The following is a 22,364-nucleotide window of genomic DNA, read 5'->3' on the forward strand; positions in this document are numbered from 1 at the left end:
CTTAAATTTTTATAAAAACTTTCTAAGAAATAGAAAACAGTGATTTACAGAAATAAAATCCTGATAAACTTAAGAATTAGAAGACATTCAGGCATCATGGGCTGAATCAAGCCCAAAGTTGAACAATTATGGTAAGTATTTACTACAATCTAATGCAAGTCCATTATGACCAAAGTGCTTAGCATGAATCAAGATAAATGTTCCTTTGTTGAACTAAAAGCACTGAAGTCATTAGGGATTAAACATTATACGAATAATAGTCATTTGGTTTCTGGAGGATTTAAAAAATAATAATACATCTGATATACTAGGGAAACAGGACAAGACACTTTCACCAAGTTGAAATTACAAAAAAAAAAGGGAAAAAAACAACCATCCCTCAGTACACAAAACATAAAACATTTGCTCACAGAGACATAGATAACATTTTCCCAATATTATCAAGAAAAATTATGCTTACTATAAAAATACTTCTATGTCCTGAACTAATTTTATCATTCTATAATAGGGGAATAGCATATGGATATGTAAGTTGATAAGTAAATGTAATGACTATAAAACCAACTTTGCTCATTGTTTCACTATATATTATATATACAAAATGAAATAAAATGTAAACTAAAGAACACTTTTTTCATTCTCAGACTATAAATTATCACTTCCGTGATAAATCATAAATGTTCCTTATAATAGCAGTCCCAACTATATGATTTTGGAATAGAACAACAAATTCATATTGCTTCAAGTTATATGTTTATTATTTTAAAATTTTGACAAAAATACTTTTAAAATGCTAAATAAATATGAATTTTGACTAGCTATTAGGTTTTTCTTTCTTCCTTTTTCTTTCTTCCTTTTCTTTCTTCCTTTTTTTTTTCACAATGGCATTACATAACAAACCAAAACATATAGAAAGAACATTAAAAATAGCATTTTGCTAACAAACAGAAATTTAAAATAAAACTAGCTAACATTAACAAAAACTTTAAGTCTAACTAAACCTTAAAGACAAACTATATTACAAAACTACAAAATATATACAAACAAAATATATAGTATGCCCTAGTTTGGATGTATAATACATTTTTCTGTGCTTAAATAATGCTATTATTTTGCCTTTTGAAACTGTGTAGAGAAAAACATTTGAAAAGAAAAAATATTTTAACTTGCTAAGAATGAGCATATGGGTATTATGCTAGCAGTCATACAAAACATCAAATGTTACTGAAACATTTCAAATAAGATTAACATATTAATTTTAACATTTGAGATCTGACTAATTTACATCATCATCATCATCATCATCATCTCTACTGCTACTGTGAGTCATAATCCATTCCCTGTAGACCTGAATTTTCTGTAAGCATGGTAAAGGAAAAAAAGAAGCACAATGGTTAGCTAAGTATGACAAATTCCTTGAAGACATGCAAACTTATGAAATGTTCAAGGAGTCAAAATAATTTTGAAGCAGACACCAGCTCTGAATAGGGCAATAATTATGGATATAATATTCCATATCTTAATAGACTAAGACTAAACTCTACTGGTTGCTATGTTTAAAATCGTTTGGTGATACCAATAAGGTAGTCTGGGGATACATTGGAATTATTCTATTTCTCTAATATAATTATTCTATTTTTCTCTTCAACTTACTACTAGGAAGCACTATGAAAATGTACTACTTTCCAGATAGGTACATAACGAAAGTGGTTTTTTTATATTTAATTATTATACAGGGGCATATAGAATTTGTGAATACAGAGCACTATTTTTAGAAAATTAGAAAATAAGAGGAGAAATATTTGATAGTATTATTTTTCTACATGCACCAGTTAAATAGATTAAATCTAAGCTGCTGAGATTTTAAATCCTGTTTCTATGACATCCAGTTCTTTACCACAGTATTCATATATTTTAAAGTGTTAGCTAATCATACAGTAGAGTTTTTATTCAAAGAAGCACTATTACCATCAAAGCAATAACCCAGTTCTTACACCTATTAAGAGAATAATGCTAACTGCAAACATCCTAAGGCATCTGGTGAATTCCTATAGGTATTCCAGTTATACTGTGTTTACTGTTCTTGTTGAAAAACAAGTAATAGCAGACAAGGATTGTGAACTTTTAGACCTTTAAATAGCTCTTTTGGCAATTAATGGTAAGACTGGCCTACTAAAAATAATATATATATTAAAAAATATAGTCAAAAGTAATGACCTTTAAATCCCAAGGTTTAAAGCTTTATATAAACAAGGAAGGCATAGAATAAATTTACTTGTCAGTGAAATCAAGTTATCAATCACAAGAAACGTTTGGTATCTCATGGCTTTCTTATGTATTATAATCTGTTTTCTAATAATGACAATGCATTTCTAAACTCCTTACCATTCATCTTTATTTCCTATTAAGTTTATTAAAATAGTGTCTCAAATATTTTTAGTTTTTTAAAGATGATTTGATAACCATTCAGTCTACTAAAATGTTAGTAACCTGTTAATTGTGTTCTAGAAAGAGAAGGTAGGTACTGAGTAGAAATATATGTTTCAAATGTATGAACCAGAGGTTTGTTCTGTAACATTTCTAACTTGCTAGATTTCCATCCAACATTTCTTCCAAAGAAGGCTGACACTGCAGAGACCGTATAAAATGCCCCTGAGAGCACAGTCTCTCACTCGATTGCCAGTTCCATCCCAATATGGTATTATTTTGATGCTTTAAAAACATTTTAAACACAATGTAAAATCACTTTACTAAATATCACACATTAATTCAATGGTTATGTTTTACTACATTAGATGAAAGCACATTTTATGCAAAAATTACATACTCTGCATGTAGTGAGAAAAATATTGAAGTTTTAAATCTTACCCTAATCACTTAAACTTGGCAATATTTAAAATTTCAAGGCTTTATAAAGGAAGAGACATATTCCCACATTTCATTATTACCTTGAATATTTGCAAGTCTATACAACATAATGACTCTTTGTTTTCAAAAATAATTTATTTTAGTATTCCACATCTAACCCACACAAACTACTTTAAATTGGTATAATTTTATGGTATATATTACCTACACTATAATCCAGATTTTTAAGAAGTTCAACTTACTAGCAAGAAAATTATCTAACAGATAAAATATTCTACCTCCAAACTGCCTATGTTCCAAAAGCTACTTTCCTTTACTAAAAAATATTGGCTTTCTTATGAACTGCTTATCAAATTCCAAAAGATTTTAAAAGGATGACACAAGCAGAAAGCAAAAAGAGGGTTTTGGCCACTTGAGCATCTATAAAAGAAAAGCACAAGAACCTAAGAATTCGAATAGCAATGGTCCTGATTTTTTCCCTACCCATTCTTAGTTGGACATGAGAATTATATTCAGTATAAAAGCACCTGTTGGTTTGATAAAGAGAAGGAAGTACCCTAAACAGAAAGGGTTTCATTGGCTAAAAAGTAGCACCAACTATGAGGGTATATAGACACAATGGTTTTCAATCTAGCAAATCCAGCACAGAATTAGAATACCCTATAAAAAGATCAGATTCACTAAAAATCCTATACAAAAGTTACCAATACAAAAGCTTTTCTTTGTTTTCAAAACACTGAAACAGCTGTACGTAGTTTGTAAATTTTAAGACTAAAATCTACTGTTGGCTTTCAGTTGCAAAGTCATGCATTAACTGTTTTCATATCAAACTTTTTGATGCCTGTAAAAAAGAAAAAAAATCTTATAGTAAATAAATGTACAATAAAACCTAGGTAAAATAAGGAACTTAAAAATGGAATTAAGCAAAACATAGAAGCTCAAATAATCTAACATATGTTTAAAGCTACTTTCAATAAAGCTAAATTAATCTTAACTTGTAAGATATTTCTTCACCCACCTGCAACATCTGATTTCCAGTACCATCCCTCAACCTGTAAGGTCTGATAACTCCATCTTCATTAAAGAACCGAGGGGGCCGCAGACTCTCCACTTCATCAGAAGTCTCTGTAGCCCTAGAGGAAAAAAATATAACTTGATTTTTAAAAATATTCAAAAATTGTCCTTGGCTGGTGTGCTCAGTGGTCACAACACCAAAACATTGTGGATTCGATTCCTAATCAAGGACACAGACATGGGCCTGCATCCTTGGCCCCAGTTGGGGCACTTGGAAGAGGCAACCAATGGATGTGTTTCTCCTCCCTTCTCCCCCACCTCTCTTCCACTCTCTCAAAAAATAATGGGAAAATATCCTCAGGTGGGGATTAAAATTTTTTTTTCTTTTTCCAAAAATTCATCATCTTTAAAATGGAATTACTAAAAAGAATCTTCTTTTGGACAAAATAAGACTATGATACTTCTCTTTTAAAATTTATCTTTATGACACTAATAATGCAAGTTCTCTAGAAAAATGTAGTACTATGAATAAGTTTGCTTATAGCATCTTTTGGACTTTCTTTGTAGATCAATCAGCAAATGATGAGTATTGCTATTTCTTTTCCATTTTAAGACCTTTAAATTCTTTTTCTTTTCCTATGATACTACCTAGTTCCTCCAGTACAATGCTAAATATAAGAGAGGATTTCAGGCATCCTTTCTCATTCCTAAAAGAAAAAGGAAAGCTCATAAGAGTTCTCTATGAATTACAGATATTAGCAACATTTTTGTTCTGTAAGAATTTTTCTTCTTGGGCTTGATATGTGTTATTTGAAACACATATGTGCTTGCTGAATTTGATACTGTAATATTTTCTTTAACAATTTGACTGTATGTACCTACTTGAGAATAGTCCATGAATTGTTCATTCATTCAGCAAATATTCACATTCATAAAAAATTAATTTATTATATAAACATACCTTACCACATAATGTGTCTACATGTATAGACACACACATATATATATATGGATAGTATCTCCAATTAAAAGCAGAGATTGGCAGAATGGATAAAAGTATAATCCAAATACACACACACACACACACACACACACACACACACACTGTTCATAAGAGAATTTCTTTAGAGTTAAGGACACAAATAAATTGAAAGTAAAAGGATGTAAAAAGATATAGTACATAAACAGTAACAAAAAGAGAGCTGGAATGGTTATACTAAGATTTAGACACAAAGAAGGATATTTTATGAAGAAAGGGTCAATACATCAAAAGGATACAAAAGCTACAAACATATAAGTTCTTAACAAAAGAGCCCCTAAATACACAAAGCAAAAACTGACAGAACTGAAAAGAGAAAAAACAATTCACAATAACACTTATTTTAATATCCAATTTTCAATAGTAGATACCAAATAGAAGACCATCAAGGAAATAGAAGACTTGTACAAATACTATAACCCTCTTGGCCTAACAGACATTTGTAGAACACTCAATCCAATAACAGCAAATTACATATACTTCTTAAGTGCACATGAAACATCCTCCAGGACTGACTATACATCAGGCCATAAAACATGTCTCAGTAAATATAAAAGTACCAAAACATACAAAATATGTTAACTGACCACACAGAATAAAATTAGAAATCTATAAGAGAAGAAAATTTGGAAAATTCACAAACTTGTGGAAATTAAACAACAGAAGCCTAAATAACTAAAGGCTGAAGAAAAAAAAATCACAAAGGAAAGTAACTACTTTCAGATGAATTAAAACAAACCAAAACTTAATGCGATGCAGTAAAGGCAGTGCTCAGAGGAAAATTTATCGCTGTGAAAGTGAACATTTAAAAAAGGCTCCAACATGGATAATCTAATTTAATACTTGAGATACTAGAAAAAGAAAAGCAAACTAAACCTGAGGCTAGCAAGAGGAAAGGAAATAATAAATATTAGAGTAAATGAAATAGAAAAATAGTGGAGGGAATCAATGAAGCCAAAAATTGGTTCTTTGATAAAGTCAACAAAAATGACAAAGCATTAGCTGGACTGACAAAGAAAAGAAGAGAGACTTAAAGTGACTGAAGAAATAGACAAGCTGATTAAATCTATATGAAAAAAAGATATTGAATTAGTAATCAAACAATAAAAGTCAAATCCACATGGCTTCTTTAAAAATTTCATCAAATGTTTAAAGAAAAATGAACACAAATCCTCCACAAACTCTTCCCAAGAAATGAAGAAAACACTTCCTAAATCATTCTATGAGGACAGTTTTACTCTCATACCAAAACCAGACAAAGACATCACAAAAAAACTACAGACCAATGTCTCTTATATCTATCCTATCTAATAAAAGACAAAAAGGGTAATTAGCCATACCTCCGCTATGCTTCCCATTGGCTAATCAGGGCGATATGCAAATTAACTGCCAACAAAGATGGTGGCCGGCAGCCACGCAGCTGAAGCGAACATGAGGCTTGCTTGCTACAGTGATGGAGGAAGCCAAGATTCCCCGCCTGCCACGGCCCGGCTCTGAGCTCCAGAAGCAACAATGTTTCAATTATAGAAGCTAAACAAACCCCAGATACCTGCTTTCAGCTGGCCGTGGCCTCAGAGCTGAGAGCGCCAGTAACAGCAACAATGTTTCAATTATAGAAGGTAAATAAATCCCAGAATTTAAAAAAAAAAAAAAAAAAAAGTAGAGGCTGGGAGCTTCAGTTGCCTGCTAGCCTGAAAACGGCCCTCAGCCCCTCTCCCAGACTGGCCAGGCACCCCAGTGGGGACCCCCACCCTGAAGGGGACGTGACCAGCTGCAAACAGCCACCAGCCCCTCACTCAGGCCGGCCAGGCACCCAAGCGGGACCCCCACCCTGATCTGGGACACCCTTCAAGGCAAACCAGCTGGCCCCCACCCATGCACCAGGCCTCTATCCTATATAGTAAAAGGGTAATATGCAAACTGACTCTAACAGCAGAAAGACTGGGAATGACTGGTCACTATGACACACACTGACCACCAGGGGGCATACGCTCAATGCAGGAGCTGCCCTCTGGTGGTCAGTGAGCTCCCACATGGAGGAGCTCTGCTCAGCCACAAGCCAGGCTGATGGCTGCCAGTACAGCGGTGGTGGTGGGAGCCTCTCCTGCCTCCTCAGCAGCGCTAAGGATGTCCGACTGCAGCTTAGGTCTGCTCCCCGCTGGCAAGTGGACATCCCCTGAGGGCTGCCGGGCTGCCAGAGGGATGTCTGATTGCCATCTTAGGCCCAATCCCCCGGGGAGCAGGCCCAAGTCAGCAGGTGGTCATCCCCTGAGGGGTCCCAGACTGTGAGAGGGCACAGGCCGGGCTGAGGGACCCACCCCCCGAGTGCACAAATTTTTGTGCACCGGGCCTCTAGTATTTATATAAAAGCCAAGCGAGTGGAACGCTGGAACAACTGGTTGCTATGATTCGCACTGTGGCGGCCAACCGCCTGATTGGGGCCCAATCCCCCCCCCCAACCGCCTGTGGCCCTTCCCCCCATCCATCCCCCCTCCAATTGGCCTCCCTTGCATCGCTTCCCCTCCCTCCCTGTTGGCCCAGTTCGGTCAGCCCCGATTGGGGAGGGCTGGTCGGACCCCACCCATGCACAGATTCATGCACCAGGCCTCTGATTATATATATGCAAAAATCATCAAAAAACATTAGCAAACTAAAAAAAAAAAAAAATTGCAAACTAAACCCAATAGCACATTAAAAGGGTTATACATCATGACTAAGTGGAATTTATCCCAGATATGCAATGTTGGCTCAACTTAAAATCAATTAATGTAATATACCATATTAATAACTCAAAGGGAAAAGCAAACAATATCAACTTAATTGAAACAGAAAAAGCATTTTATAAAATCCAACATCATTTCATAAAATACTCAACAAATTCAGAATAAAAGGGAACTTCCTCCATCTGACAAAAGACATTACAAAAAATCCATAGCTTACATCAGAGTTAATGGTGAAAGAATAAAATCAATAAAATCTTTCCCCCTAAAATTAGGAGCAAGACAAATGTCTGCTCTTGGAACTCCTTTTCAACACTGTAATTGAGGTTTTAGCAAAGGCAATTAGGCAAGAAAAAGAAACATCAATGATGAGAGAGAATCATCTGTTGGCTGCCTCCCATATGACACCTACTGGGAATCTAACCTGCGACCTGGGCATGTGCCCTGACACGCAATTGAACCGTGACCTCCTGGTTTATGGGTTTGATGCTCAACCACTGAGCAACACCAGCTGGGCAAGTGCTATTATGTTTTAATTTCAATTTTAGGTTGTATATTGCTAGTGTATAAAAATACATCTGCTTTTTGTATATTGACCTTGTATTATGCAACCTTACCAAACTTATTTGTTATCCCTAATAGTCATTTTGTGGATTTATTAGCGGTTTTCTATATGTAAGATCATATCATTAGAATATAAAGGTAGTTTTACTTCTTTCTTTCAGTTCTGGATGTCTTGTTTCTTTTTCTTGCCTAATTGCCTTTGATAAAACCTCAAAATCATTAAAAACATATTAAAAAAACACACATAATAGTACCTGAAATAATAAAACTTAGGAATAAAATTAAGAACATGCATACTGAAAACTCTGAGACATTATTGAAAGAAATTAAAGACCTAAATAAATGGAAAGACATCCATTTTCATAGATTGGGAGACTTAATGTTGTTAACATAGCATTAATCTACACATCCAATACAATCCCTATTGAAGTCCCAGCTATCTTTTTTGCAGAAATTGATTTTGGAAAATGGTACTAAGATCAGTCAATGGGGAAAACAAAGTCTTTTTCACAAATGATGCTGGGACTATATATACACATGCAAAAGAAAAAAAATTGAATTCAACCTCTCTTCGTACACAAAAATTAATTGAAATGGACCAAAGACCTGAATTTAGAAGATAAAACTATTACTCAGCTAGGAAAAAATAGAGGTGTAAATCTTCATGCCCTTGGATTAGGTAATGCTTTTTTATATATGACACCAAAAGCATAAGCAACCAACAAAAATACAGATACAGATAAATTAGACTTAATAAAAAATACTATCAAGAAAGCTAAGCCAGGAGTGGGGAACCTATTTTTCTGCCAACAGCCATTTGCATACTTATAACATCATTCACTTAATATAACTTACTTAATATAAATTTATGTTGCTATGAAAAAAGCTCCTAGATTTATTGAATTTTGAGTCCTGCCAGACCAAATGATTGGCAGGGCCAAACCTAATGATTTTGAGGGCCTTCTATAGCCCTCTGGCCAGGCATTCCCATCCCTGGTTTAGGTTATCAAGTTTGTGATAGTTACAACAGCCATAGGAAACATAATACTAGTACAGTGTAAGAAGAGTCTCTTTGCATTATTTCCTGCAAGTGCATGTGACTTTACAATGATCTCAATTAAAAAAAAAAAAAAAAAAAAAAAGATTACCACATGTCAAGCAATATTTGAAATGCTGTGGAAACAAGAGCCACTGCACTCATAGAATTTGCATACTAGGAGGAGAGACAAATAAACAAGGGAAAATATGCTTGTGTTAAACAGTGATAAGAGCTGAAGAGAAAAAAAATAAAGAAGGAAAGAGAGATATGAAATATCTGTGGTGGGGACAGGGAATAAATTGAAATTTTAGGATGGCAATGGAAGGCCCCATTGGGAAGACAACTTCTGAATAAAGAAAGTGACCATGCTGACAAAAGAGGGAAGAGTGTTCTAAGGGGAGGGGGGAATAATTCCACTTATAAATCCCTGATTTTAAATCAAGGCTCTCATATAAGATGAATGGGGCGATATGGTGTGTGTGGGGTGTGTGTGTGTGTGTGCGTGTGTTGGAAAGGTACTGTAGAACCTTTCCAACCTTCTCCTTTGCTCACTCTACTCTAGGTGTACTGTCTAGCTGTTCCTTAAAGAGGCCAAAAATACTATTGCATCAGGGCTTTTGTTTGTTTGTTTTTTGTTTTTATGGGCATTTTTAATCCTCACCGGAAGATATTTTTCCATTGATTTTTAGAGTGGAAAGGAGGGATGGAGGCAGAGAGAGAAAGAGAGAGAGAAACATTGATGTGAGAGAGACGATTGGTTGTCTCCCACACGCATCCTGACCCGAGTCTAGGATAGTGCCGTAACTGAGGTACATGCCCTTGACCTGGAACTGAACCCAGGACTCTTCAGTCCATGGCCTGAAGCTCTAACCACTGAGAAACCGGCTAGGGCCTGCATGAGGGTTTTTTATTACCTACTATTCCTACTGCCTTTAACATTCTTCCCACATGGTTCACTACCTTGCTTCCTTCATGTCTCTCCTCAAATTTAATCTTGCCAATGAAGCTTCCCTGAACATCATATATTAGCCACCTTCCTCCCCACTACTTTGGACTTCTTTACTCTGATTTATTTTCCTTCATAGAATTTTTCACCATTTAGTATACCATATGTTTATCAGTGTACTCATGTCTATCTATTATTTTCCCAATGGAATATAAGCTGTATGAGGACCGGGACTTTGCCAATTGTGTTCACTTCTGGCTCCCTGAGTGATTAAAACAGTGTCTAGACATATAAGATGCTCTCTAAAATGTGTTCAATCAATAAATATTCATATGTGTGTATTAGATCAAGCTTGTTAACTGTTCAATCATTTTACTTTAATTTTGTTTTCCTAATATATTAATTATTCAGAGAAATGTTATGGAAGATTTGGAAAATGTTTGTAGTTTTGTCAATTCTTACTTTCTAAAGAGTGAGTCTATTGTGAGTTGAGTGCAAGTTCAAAATTGTTATCTTATTGGTTAACTGTTCTTTTTGTCATTAGCTAATTACCTTATCCATAATAATGCTTTTTTTGGCTTTAAGGTCTATTTTATCTAATATTACATAGTAATCCTATTCAGAGAAATAATGTATACCTTAAAGCCAGTCAGTTCCTTCTCAAATTGTATCTTATAATTTTAAATATTCTGATTCCAATGTTGTTTTTATACAGTTCAATTAGATTTATCCACCAATTTATATTCTTACATCTGGTTCCTGTAACCCACTTCCCCTTTCTGCTTTCAACATCCTTCTTCACAATTATATCCTTTATTAGTTTTTAGTCTTATTTTTATAAAAATGTTTTATTTTGCTGAAAGGGAATATAGCTGAACATCCACAATTGTGGTAAAGGAGTATGAAATACTGACTTAAGAGGAAAAACTCATACAATGACAATACTTAATACTTATCTCTGTACTGCAGTAAGCAAAAGAAAATACAAAAGGAAATAGATTAGAAAAATATCTAGCCATCTAACTTTCTAAATTAGGTCTCATTAAAAGGAATAAAATAGAGAACAATAAAAAATAAAAATTAAAAAGGAAAAAAATAAATTAGGTCTCAGCATGAATTTAATCAATTGTGATACATACGTGTGCAAATTTTTAGAATAGAGGTAACAATAATGCAAATACTAAATTTCAGTCTTAAGTTACATTTAATTTTGAGGAAGAGAGGACATATTTTAAGATTTGTACCAATGAAGAGACATAAAGGAAACAGTTGTAATAACCTTTAACAAAATAATATTATAAAGAAAGGTGAACACAAATGAATTTGAACCCAGAATAGAAAAAGCCATTCATTGTTCCCCCTAAAAGGCAACAATGTAATATTTGCTAATTTTATAACTGACATGTTGCATTACATTGTTGTAATGTATTCTGATAAAGATAATGAAAAAGCTTGCTTGTCAAACCTTTGTTGCCAAGGCTGCTGGGAATGGATGACAAATACAAAAATATTCTATCAAGTTGAAGTGATGCAATGGCAACAAGTTAAAAAATATACCAAAAGTAATTAGGAAGATCATATGCAATTTGCCATATTTCAGGTTTCATAACTGAGTACCTCAAGCCATATAGCAGACTTATTTCATTTCTCATGGTTTAAGCATTTCACTCATACCCTACATCAAAGAAAGTTTACCTTTTTATTCCCTGAAATGTACTGCTAGCCATGTCTATGATGCCGCCAGTTGGCCTTGCCACTGCTCCAACTAAACCTTTCCCAACACCTTTAAAGAAACCAGCTGCTCCTTCTTTTTGAGCTCCTAGAAATAAAAAAGACAAAGCTTTAGGCAATTAGATTAAGAGTGAAAATTGAATCAACTTGTGAAACACTTGGTAATATATATTACCTAAAGAAACTATTATACTTGCCTTTGATTGGCTTTGTAACAATTCCCGTTATGCCACTTACAAAACCCTAAAAGGAAAGCACAATTGAAAATTTGTAATACTTTCACACAATGCCTTGACGAACCGAATCTGGTTTACAAAAAAGTAAAAATACAGAGTTGTGCTTTCTACATACATAAGAATTAATGTATTTCCTAAATATTTTATTTAAACAGAGTGCTTTTGGAGATTACTGACATATTTTATATAGGTCACAACACACTACTCCTCCAACATGCAAATAATACTTAAAGGAGTGTCAGTTATATATCTATTTCCTTATTTAAAGAATATGGCTTTAAAATATATTTCTGCCCAGCCGGCATGGCTCAGTGGTTGAGTGTTGACCCATGAACCAGGGGGTCATGGTTTGATTCCCAGTCAGGGCACATGCCCAGGTTGTGGGCTCAATCCCCAGTAAGGCAGCCAATCAATGATTCTCTCTCATCACTGATGTTTCTCTATCTCTCCTTCCCTCTCTCCATTCCTCTCTGAAATCAACTTAAAAAACCCCACAAATCTTTAAAATAATTATCTATATCTACCTACCTATCTATCTATCTATCTATCTATCTATCTATCTATCTATCTATATCCTACATAATAAAAGGCTAATATGCAAATAGAGCAACGGTGGAACGACGGGTTGCTACGACCAGCACTGACCACCAGGGGGCAGATGCTCAATGCAGGAGCAGTCCCTAGGTGGTCAGTGCACTCCCACAGGGGGAGCATCACACAGCCAGAAGCCTAGCGCAGCAGCGGTGGCAGGAGCCTCTCCCACCTCTGTGGCAGCACCAGGGGCTGTCAGCTGGACATCCCCGGAGGGCTCCTGGACTGCGAGAGGGTGCAGGCCGGGCTGAGGGACCCCCCCCCAAGTGCACGAATTTTGTGCACCAGGCCTCTAGTATGTGTATAAAAGGCTAATATGCAAAATGTCCCCTCGGGAGTTCAACCAGGAGACCGAGAGTTCGATCACTCGCTATGACGTGCACTGACTATAAGGGGGCAGTTGAGGAACAAAGGAAGACCCTGGCCGGCAGCTCACAGCCAGGAAAGGTAGGCCCCAGCCGGCAGCCAGAAGGTCCCAATCAACTGATCGCCGGCCAGGCCTAGGGGCCCTACCCGTGCATGCATTTTGTGCACCAGGCCTCAAGTAGTAATAGTAATAGTAATAATAATAATAATAATAATAATAATAATAATAATAATAGATATTTTCTATAACATTCACAACACTGGGAAAGTCTTACAGAAACTAAGCCTTTTCCTCCTCGAGTGATGCCTTCTCTAAGACCAGCCGGTTGCTTGTTCATGGCTTCTCTCCTCTTCTGTTGGTAGTCTTCATCCATAGTTATAGCTGCTACCCCTTTAGCCATAGCACTGGTGATTTTGGAGGCAGCACCCGCTAATCCACCTAGGAGAAATTAACATATCTTTAGTAAAAGCAAATATATAATCACATTCGCGAGGCATTCTGTTTCTTACCAACAGCTCCCCCAACTAATGCCTTCAATCCTAGTGCCATTCCTTCCACAAACTCTTCAGGACCCTGGATGGCTCCCTAAAGGGTCAAAAATAACAACAAATAAGATTATGTTTACCTTTAAAAGTGCACTAATTGATATGAAGAAAATAGTAGTGACAAAAAAAAAAAAAAAATGTCGTCCCTGAGAAAGTGACATCAGAAGAAAACTTCACATTAACAGAAGTCTCAGATATTTCATGACATTGCAAGTGAAAAGGATTAAGTGTTGCAAGTTACTCCAAACTTAGGAAAATGGCTATTCATCAAAGTGTACAAAAGATGTTTGTTCTGTATGTTGTATGATAAGAAAGTGAACACACACTACCCTTGATAATTTTGTATGAAATAAATAAAAACACTTTCATTCCTAATATATCTAATGTTTTAAATTATATTGTACAAAATAAATACGTTTTGCTATTTTTTCATTATCATCTACTCTTTTAAGTGTGAAAGTAGCAACATTTTTTAACATTCTGGCAGAAATTTTTAAGGGACATAGAAAAATCTTAATTTCTGCTATTGATTGAGATTGCTTTGCACAGTGCTAGCTGTGCATATTCTTGTGCATAGCAAAAATGCCTGTCCATAATACTCTTCCTTCTACTAGAGTGTGAAGTTTACCCACCTTTAATTTTACAACAGAACACTTAAAATTCAGTATATTTGTTTAAAGTCTTAAGTTTAAAATCTGAGGGAAAATGTAAAAATTTCCTCCCAAATTTCTCAAAAGTTGTTAACACTGTTTGCTGCAAAATAATGTGCCTTTGTGACTCACAAAATCTATTTACATCTGCATCTCAAGTTAACAATTGGAATGCATTATTTTTTCAACAGTATCTGTGTGATATGTTGCACAATGCAAGAACAACTGTTTTACCTGGTAAGGTTCATAGAAAAATGCTTCTACACCTTCAGAAAATTCTCTAATCAAGCCAAAGGGATTTCCCAAAACTTCAAGTCCAAGAATGAGTACATACATTTGCCTAATGGCCTAAAAAGAAAACATAAACATTAATCAATTTGGATTATCAGGCTTAGTATTTTTTTCTTAAATTTAGTACACACATCCAATTTTTCAGGCTAATATCCTTATCATCAATTTCAATACCTAAACCATATATTACCTTATTCATCACTAATCAGTTTTTAAAAAGCAATTCAGTGTTACAGTATTAGAAATAATGTAAGATTTACATAATACTTTAGAATATTCAAAATACTTGTACTTTTACAACTATGTGTGAAAGTTGTTAATACTACCATCATTTTATAGACTGGAGAAATATACAGGTCAAATGATGCCTAGGGCCAAACAGAGGTTGAATGGCAAATCCGGAATCCAAACCCCAAACTCTTGAGTCATGCTCAATGATCTGTCCATTATCCAACAGCTGTCTCAGATGCCCTATAAGTTATATAAAAATACTGGAATCTTTTCAAATGTGGGGAAAAAAATCCACTAAAATAATATATCTAGAAGACTTAGTAACTCAATTACATTAAAAATATCCTGTGTTTGCCCTCACCAGTTTGGCTCAGTGGAGAGAGTGTTGGCCTGCACACTGAAGGGTCCCAGGTTTGATTCCAGTCAAGGGCACATGCCTGAGTTTTGGGCTCGATCCTCAGTAGGGGGACATGCAGGAGGCAGCTGATCAATGATTCTCTCTCATCATTGATGCTTCTCTCTCTCTCTCTCCCTTGCCTTCCTCTCTGAAATCAATAAAAATATATTTAAAAAAAATATCCTGTGTTCATCAGTTACTAATAGTTTCCTTTGAACCTAGTTTTTTAAGTAAGTGTGGTGAATTACTTAATATTTTATTTAAAGGTTTATGTGTAGTCTACATTGTTCCAGAAAAGATTTGGGTACATAGCTAAAAATTAGAAGGACAGAAATTAAAATGGCCATTCTTTTTTTTTTTAATTTTTACTTATTGAATTTAGAAAGAGAGAGAGAGAGAGAAACATCAATTTGTTGTTCCACTTATTTATGCATTCACTGGTAGATTCACATATGTGCCCTGACAGGGGATCAAACTTGTAACCTTGGCATATTGGGATGAAGCTCTGAAAACTGAGCTACTTGGCCAGAGCCTCTTTTTACAATTCTGAAAATAAAAAAAACATGTCTTAAATTTTTGAAAATGGCTATTAACTTCCTTGCCAAATCTACATTATATAGGTACAGACACATACAGTTTCACTATATCATTCTGCCCCTTTGTAAAATAATCTCAGGCAAACCTGTTTTGAATAGTGTCTTACTACTTCAGACTGCAGTTCAGATGTTGTATGAAACTGATAGTTGAGTTCAAAAAATGCAAGCCTGAAAAAGAAAACACATTAAAAATGTGTAAATGTGTAGGTATGTGCATGGAGAGAGGGAGACAGGCAGAGAGGGAATAAAATCTTTAATGTTAAGATTTCATTTTCTTTAGAATTTTTCTCCAAATCTTTCCTTTCAGTCTTTTCCCATGCCAACCAGAAAACCTACTCTTTTACATACATCTCTGCACATTCTGGTCAAAAAAGCTCTAAAAATCTGGTGAAAGCTATGGATCTTACCCTCAGAAAAGCTACTAACATACACACATTTTCCACATAATTTAGAGGATCAGAGAGCCTCTGGACTATGGACATGATCTTATATTTGTCAACTTAGACCTATCATGGCCCACAGAGAAAATGTTTGACACACTGAGATAAATGTAAGTGGTTGCTCAAGAATGACCAGGGTTCATTGCTGCAGGGCCTGCCTGAACAGCCTACCGCTGAGGAATGAAGGCATGTTTACTTATAACCTGTTCCCAGCATACACCCAATCAACTAATTGGAAAGCTCTATGCTAGCAGTTAAGATAGCAAGATTAGAATTCTCACTTTATTCCTGATATGATGTCTTCAAATCTGTTCTTTAATTTGACTGTTACCTAACTTTACCCAGACTCAGAGATATCTCTTACTGGACTCACTGATTCTTATTATTTTTAGTAACAGTTCTAGGTGGTAGTTGAAAAGGGCATTCTTATCTGAAGTCTCCACTCAGACTTAGACTCTCTTTGGTCAGATACTCTATCTAATAGCTCCCACAATTACTCAAAGTTAAGTTCCTGATGGTAACATTTAAACTGATCCCTTCATTTCCCGTCATGACATTCACTTTTTCCAGTCACATATACTTTGAAGAGTCTTGATCCGCCTTAAAGCCACATCTTTTAAGCACTACACCTTTGGGCACACACAGCTGCTTAGAATTCTTCTCTAGACCAGACAAGCCTTAAAGAGTGCACCAACATGCATGACTCCTGTCTCTATTTCTTAAGGAAATTATTTAACAACTAATTTGTTTTTCAATAGTTAAGGATTAACAGGTTTATGTTACCTAAGTTATGTTACACTTAACAACAAAACCATCTTATGCCTAAGATCTGCAGTGTACTTTACAGATTTTCCACTTATAAATTTTTGGTGAATATAAAATGGACTTTTCATCAATTTGTAGATTTGAATTTAAACATACTTAAAAACTACATCTTGTACATCTGTAAGAGTGGCGCCAATACTCTTCAGCAAGAGATTTAAAGAACTAATTGCAATGAATCCTTCATGCTGTTCTGAGTCTTTAGCTGCTTCTTTACCCGAACTCAGTGAAACACTTAAATGCAACTAGAGAGATAGAGAGATAAGTATTTAAATCAGTACCTTCATAATGACAATATTAATTTTTAATATTCCATTTTATTTTAAAGTCACTACACCACAAATAAAATTTCAAAGATATCAAGACTGTGCCAAATTTAATAAGTGAAAAGTTTAAAAGATTTAAAATCTAATACAGTTCTTTTTAAATTTTAAATTCAGCAATGTATGATGATATATTTAGCTCAATCCAATTCTTTTGGTAAAGCTAAGAAAATATTAACATTTATACATTGTTAGTGACAATAATATCTAGAAGTTAAAGTTGCTGAAATAAATATCTCCACAAGTGAATGTTTCAACTATAAGAACTAAGGTAGCAGGATGTTAAAAGCACTTTTGTATTATATGGATAGACATGCTGTATACTCAGCTAAACAATAATTTTCGTCAAGTATTCTGTAAGTAACTCATAAAAACTTTGTGTTAAGAACTTATATTTAGTTCCATCCAATCTTCAAATCTTAAATTAAGATTAATTTATAAATTAAAATGTATACACTATAGTTAGTACTGTACTGCAAACTTGAAAGTTGCTAAAGGAGGAATCTTAAAAGTTATCATCACAAAAAATAAATCAATTATAATACAGTATACGGACAGATGGTAACATATTGTGATGATCATTTCACAGTCTATACCAATACCAAATCATTACACTGAACACTTGAAATAAATTTAATGTATCAATTACAACTCAGTTAAAAGAAAAACTTATACATACATCATACACAAAATTTAGAAAACTGTCATTAAATAGCTTAACACTAAGGAAATCTGTTAGGTCAAGACATAAACATATAAACACATGCTGTGGGTAGCTCCACTATTAGTTCCATATGGTGAAAATTATTATTAGAATAAAATTTTTAAAGGGTTATTAAATTTGCTATTACCTATATTATCACAGATAATAAAAATAACTTATTTTCCCCTACCTTGATAGGAGATATATGAAAATACTCATAGAGACTGACTTGTGATGAATCTACTAATGAAACTGTTTTATATTCTTCTTGGAAAACTTCTATATCTTTATGAAAAAGTTCAACCTATAAAGGAACATAAAGTATTAAAAACTTAAGGGACCTATCTTCAGGAAGTAGTTAAGCCAATAGCTCACACACTGCAGAACACTCCCCTGTAATATCCAGATCCAACATCATTCATAATTAGGAAGATAATGCCTGAGGAGAGAAACTAATATTTCTTTTGTTAGGAAAGTTCTGTCTGTCGCTCGTAAACTGATAAGCATAACTTCTATGTTTCCATCTAATCCATTAAAAGACGCTAAGCTTTTCCTCATGCGACTACAGATTTTACTCGAAAAGGCCACTAATCTAATCCATTTGTTTTTGTTTTGTAATAAATAATGTATTTATTTTTTTAAAATAGTCAATTATTGCACTTTTTTACAATTCTTGCAGCACACCAGTGTGCCACAGTGCACCGGTTGAAAATCGTTATCCTAAATTATTAATCTAAACAAAACTAACCAAGGAAAGTAAAATTGAAAAAAGAAAAAAAGTAATGTGAACATGACTGATTATCCTCTTCTCCCTACTATTGATTTAAATCTTTCCTCTTATTTGCTATCTCATGTTTAAAAGACTATTTTAACTTGTCTTGCTTAAGACTATTTGTGTCTTCCATTATCTAAAAATATGATTTCTGCCAATGTACTCACCACAGCAGCATAATAAAAATATTTTTAAAATGAAACAAAACCATTTTAACACTTTAAGAATTTATCAGGAGGATTTGGGGGAGGGGAGGTAAGAGATCAACCGAAGGACTTGTATACATGTATATAAGCATAACCAATGTACACAAGACACTGGGGGGTAGGGGAGGCCATGGGAAGGTCAAGGGAAGAAAAAAAAAAGGAGACATATGTAATACTCTTCGTTAATACTTTAAGCAATAAAACAAAAATTAAAAAAAAAAAGAATTCCTTTGGCAGGGGGGAGAAAGAATTTATCAGATAGCTAACATTTTTCTCAGTCCTTTTCCTAATCCTTACCGTCAATGCTATTATTTTAAGTCTTACCTCCGTTTTTTCAGTTACTTCAGCTTCTGTCATAAGTTCTGCTAATGCATAGACAAACCCAAGATCTAACCTGAGATCCATTTCTTGGATCAACACTTTGAAGTATCTATATTACAAAGTAGAAAATATGAAAGGTCATCAATTAACAGTATTAAAAAAATTAGATAAAGAAAAAAGTATTAAATATTAGAATGTTAAAACTTAGAACTTTCTAGAGGAATGTCATGATAACACTGTTCATAATAGCAACAAAGTCAAGTAGGAAAATGCCTATAGAGAGGAAATCTATAAGTAAACTGTGATATACAGTCATCGAACATTATTTATTAGTGTTTATAGATAAATTCTAGCTACATACCACAAAATGAATACATTTTAGTAAAAAGCTTAATAAAAAAAAGCAAGTCCCAGGAGTATTGTATGGTTTGAAAAAAAAACATTTTCATTAGGAGGAGAAAAGGGAAACTAAGAAGCATAATGTTTAGGTACACATTAGATAGACATTATTTAAATTATAATAAAACTATAATTTGAAAAGCAAGGGAATAGCCCAGGCCAGTGTGGCTCAGTTGGTTGGAGCATTGTCCCATACATTGAAAGGTGGTGGGTTCAATTCCCAGTTAGGGCACATACTGAAGTTGTGGATCTGATCCCTCGTTGGGGCACTTGCAGGAGGCAACCAATAGATGTTTGTCTCTCACATCCATGTTTCTCTCAAAAAAAAAAAAAAAAAAAAAGAAAGAAAGAAAAATCAATGAAAAAAATCTTCAGGTAAGGATTTAAAAAAGAAAAAAGCAAGAGAATAATGTTTGTCTTGGTAATAGGGCAGAGAAAACAAGAAATAAGGGAATAATACATAGGTAAATGTTTCTATAAATGTTAGATTTCTTGGACTGGGTGGTGACTGAATTTGAAAATACTATTTTCTCTCTTGTTTCTAACACTATGCAGTAACTATAGAGAACTTGAGAAAACAAATAAATAAAAAGGAAAATAATAAAATGCCCATAATTTAGAAATAACTTTTGTTAATACCTAGGTGTATTTCATTTACAGCCTTCTGATTCTCCACAATTATAAAATAATTAATAGACGTTTTCTATGACCTTCATAATTTAATATTGTACATTTAAATCTTTGACTTATTTAAAATTTACTTTTTCTAAAGAGCACAGTTTAAATCAAAACATTAAATAAAGATCAACCAAAGGACTTGTATGCATGCATATAAGCCAAACCAATGGACATGGACAACAGGGGGATGAGAGCATGAGTTGGGGGGGGGGGGGGACTACTGGGGGGGGAAGGGGGTTAATGGATGGGGGGGATGAGGACACATTTGTAATTCCTTAATAAAGAATTTAAAGATAAAAATAACATTAAATAAATACACAAGGAATGTATTAGGACACTTACTTAATACGTGATATCTGGGAATGCCCTGCAGATCTCATAACAATACTGACATCTGTAAAGGGCTTGGGGGCTGTAAAGGGTAATAAATATGATTAATCCCATGATGCTTTAAAAAAAGATAAGCAGCATTTTCTTACCATGTAATACACATTACAATGGCTAACTAAATTATTTACTGAATGGTGAATATCAATTAAAATTACTAATATTTGCATGACCCATTATAGTCTTAATTTCAGACTCCGGGATTGTTTTTCTACATTATCTATACTCCCTCTGAGGATTACTAATCCTTTAAATTAGTGAGTTTAAACTAGAAGCAAGCATTAGAACCATCAGGGAAACTTTGTGGAAACACAGATTTCAGGATCTTGCCCTTGACTTCTAGGTGAAAGGGCTTGGGCATGTATACTGGTCAGTAAGTTTCCAAGCAGATTATGAATACTCCTTTAGATAGTTTAGTCAGTGGTATGAAGGTAACTGTGGAAAGAAAAAGGAGGGAGGGAGCAGGGTAGTGGGAAGAGAAAAGAAAGTGAGGGGAAGAGCAACAGCAAAGAAAGAAGGTGAAGGGAAGAGAGGATGGAAGAAAGGACTTGTAATCATTCTCAACTGGGGATTAGCACAGTTCCTGTGGTTAGAAAACAGTCTGAATTTGAACTTCCTCACAATTTATTCAAAGGTCTCAGTGGCTTTTAAATCAGAGTTTTAAACATTGTAATTTTTTAAAAGTAGCATTTCTAAACATTAAAATATATATTTCTAATTAATCTTTTCTTCAGTATTCAATCAGAGTTTTGTTGAAGTTAGCTGAGTAAAATGGTTTCATTTCATATTATTATAGTAAAATAAACCAAACAGTTAATACAACCACTTTTATAGCAATCTAAAGATATAGACAAACCTGAATCCATGGTGACTGACTTGGGAGGCTTAATAGGATAAAATACAAATGGAAATACAGCACCATGTATCTGGTTTTGGATCTAAAAAACAAACAAACAAACAAACAAACAAAACCCAGGTTAGAATGTTCATATGTTAATTATTAAACGTGACTAAAATAACAAGATTTAAGAAGGAGAAGGAATCAAAAAGTCTAGTCCCACACTGAAATGGAAGTGCTAAAATAGACTATTAGAATAAATTAGTTTATTTTATAATATAATTTGACTATCTATTCAGACTCACCTGTATTCTATAAATTTGAATTCTAAATGATGATTGATGTGCAGATGTGTTATATTCCACGTTTAATGCTGGCAGATAATTTCTTCGTATAGCTATTATATGTGGTTGCAGAATTTTCATGTTATTGCCGCTAGGTGTAAAGCGAACCTGAAAAACATGGCATCCCCCCAAAACACATAGAATTTCTATTTACTCATAACTGATTAAAATTAGAAATGTGTACCAAAATTTTAAAAATACTAATTAAAATAATAGGCTAAATATTCAATTAGGTTAGAATGAGAACTTTATAGCCCATATCCATACAATTCACAAAAACATTCAGATATTCCTTAGAGCTTGGCT

The 22,364-nt window shown here is 34.2% G+C and overlaps 1 protein-coding gene across 10 annotated transcripts in view; it reads right to left on the reverse strand.

The window, feature by feature from the left end:
* The window catches only part of VPS13A (vacuolar protein sorting 13 homolog A), a 196,918-nt gene that overhangs the window by 24,289 nt on the left and 150,265 nt on the right, over positions 1-22,364 (reverse strand). For 4 of the 10 annotated variants that reach the window (XR_004971254.1, XR_004971255.1, XM_036330768.1 and 1 more), the window contains 13 exons: positions 22,020-22,166; positions 21,733-21,814; positions 20,832-20,901; positions 19,416-19,521; positions 18,304-18,417; positions 17,187-17,332; positions 15,912-15,993; positions 14,545-14,658; positions 13,625-13,700; positions 13,390-13,553; positions 12,119-12,164; positions 11,886-12,009; positions 3,887-4,001 (listed from right to left, as the gene is read on the reverse strand). Coding sequence is in view for 7 of the 10 variants with exons in the window: in XM_036330768.1 (XP_036186661.1) it covers positions 3,887-4,001; positions 11,886-12,009; positions 12,119-12,164; positions 13,390-13,553; positions 13,625-13,700; positions 14,545-14,658; positions 15,912-15,993; positions 17,187-17,332; positions 18,304-18,417; positions 19,416-19,521; positions 20,832-20,901; positions 21,733-21,814; positions 22,020-22,166 (1,386 nt within the window). In the remaining 3 variants the exon portion in view is untranslated. The other 6 variants (XM_036330773.1, XM_036330771.1, XM_036330770.1 and 3 more) reach the window with 5 other exon arrangements.

This window comes from Myotis myotis, unplaced genomic scaffold, assembly GCF_014108235.1.
Source record: "Myotis myotis isolate mMyoMyo1 unplaced genomic scaffold, mMyoMyo1.p scaffold_m19_p_12, whole genome shotgun sequence".
In the NCBI taxonomy this organism is placed as follows: Eukaryota; Metazoa; Chordata; class Mammalia; order Chiroptera; family Vespertilionidae; genus Myotis; species Myotis myotis.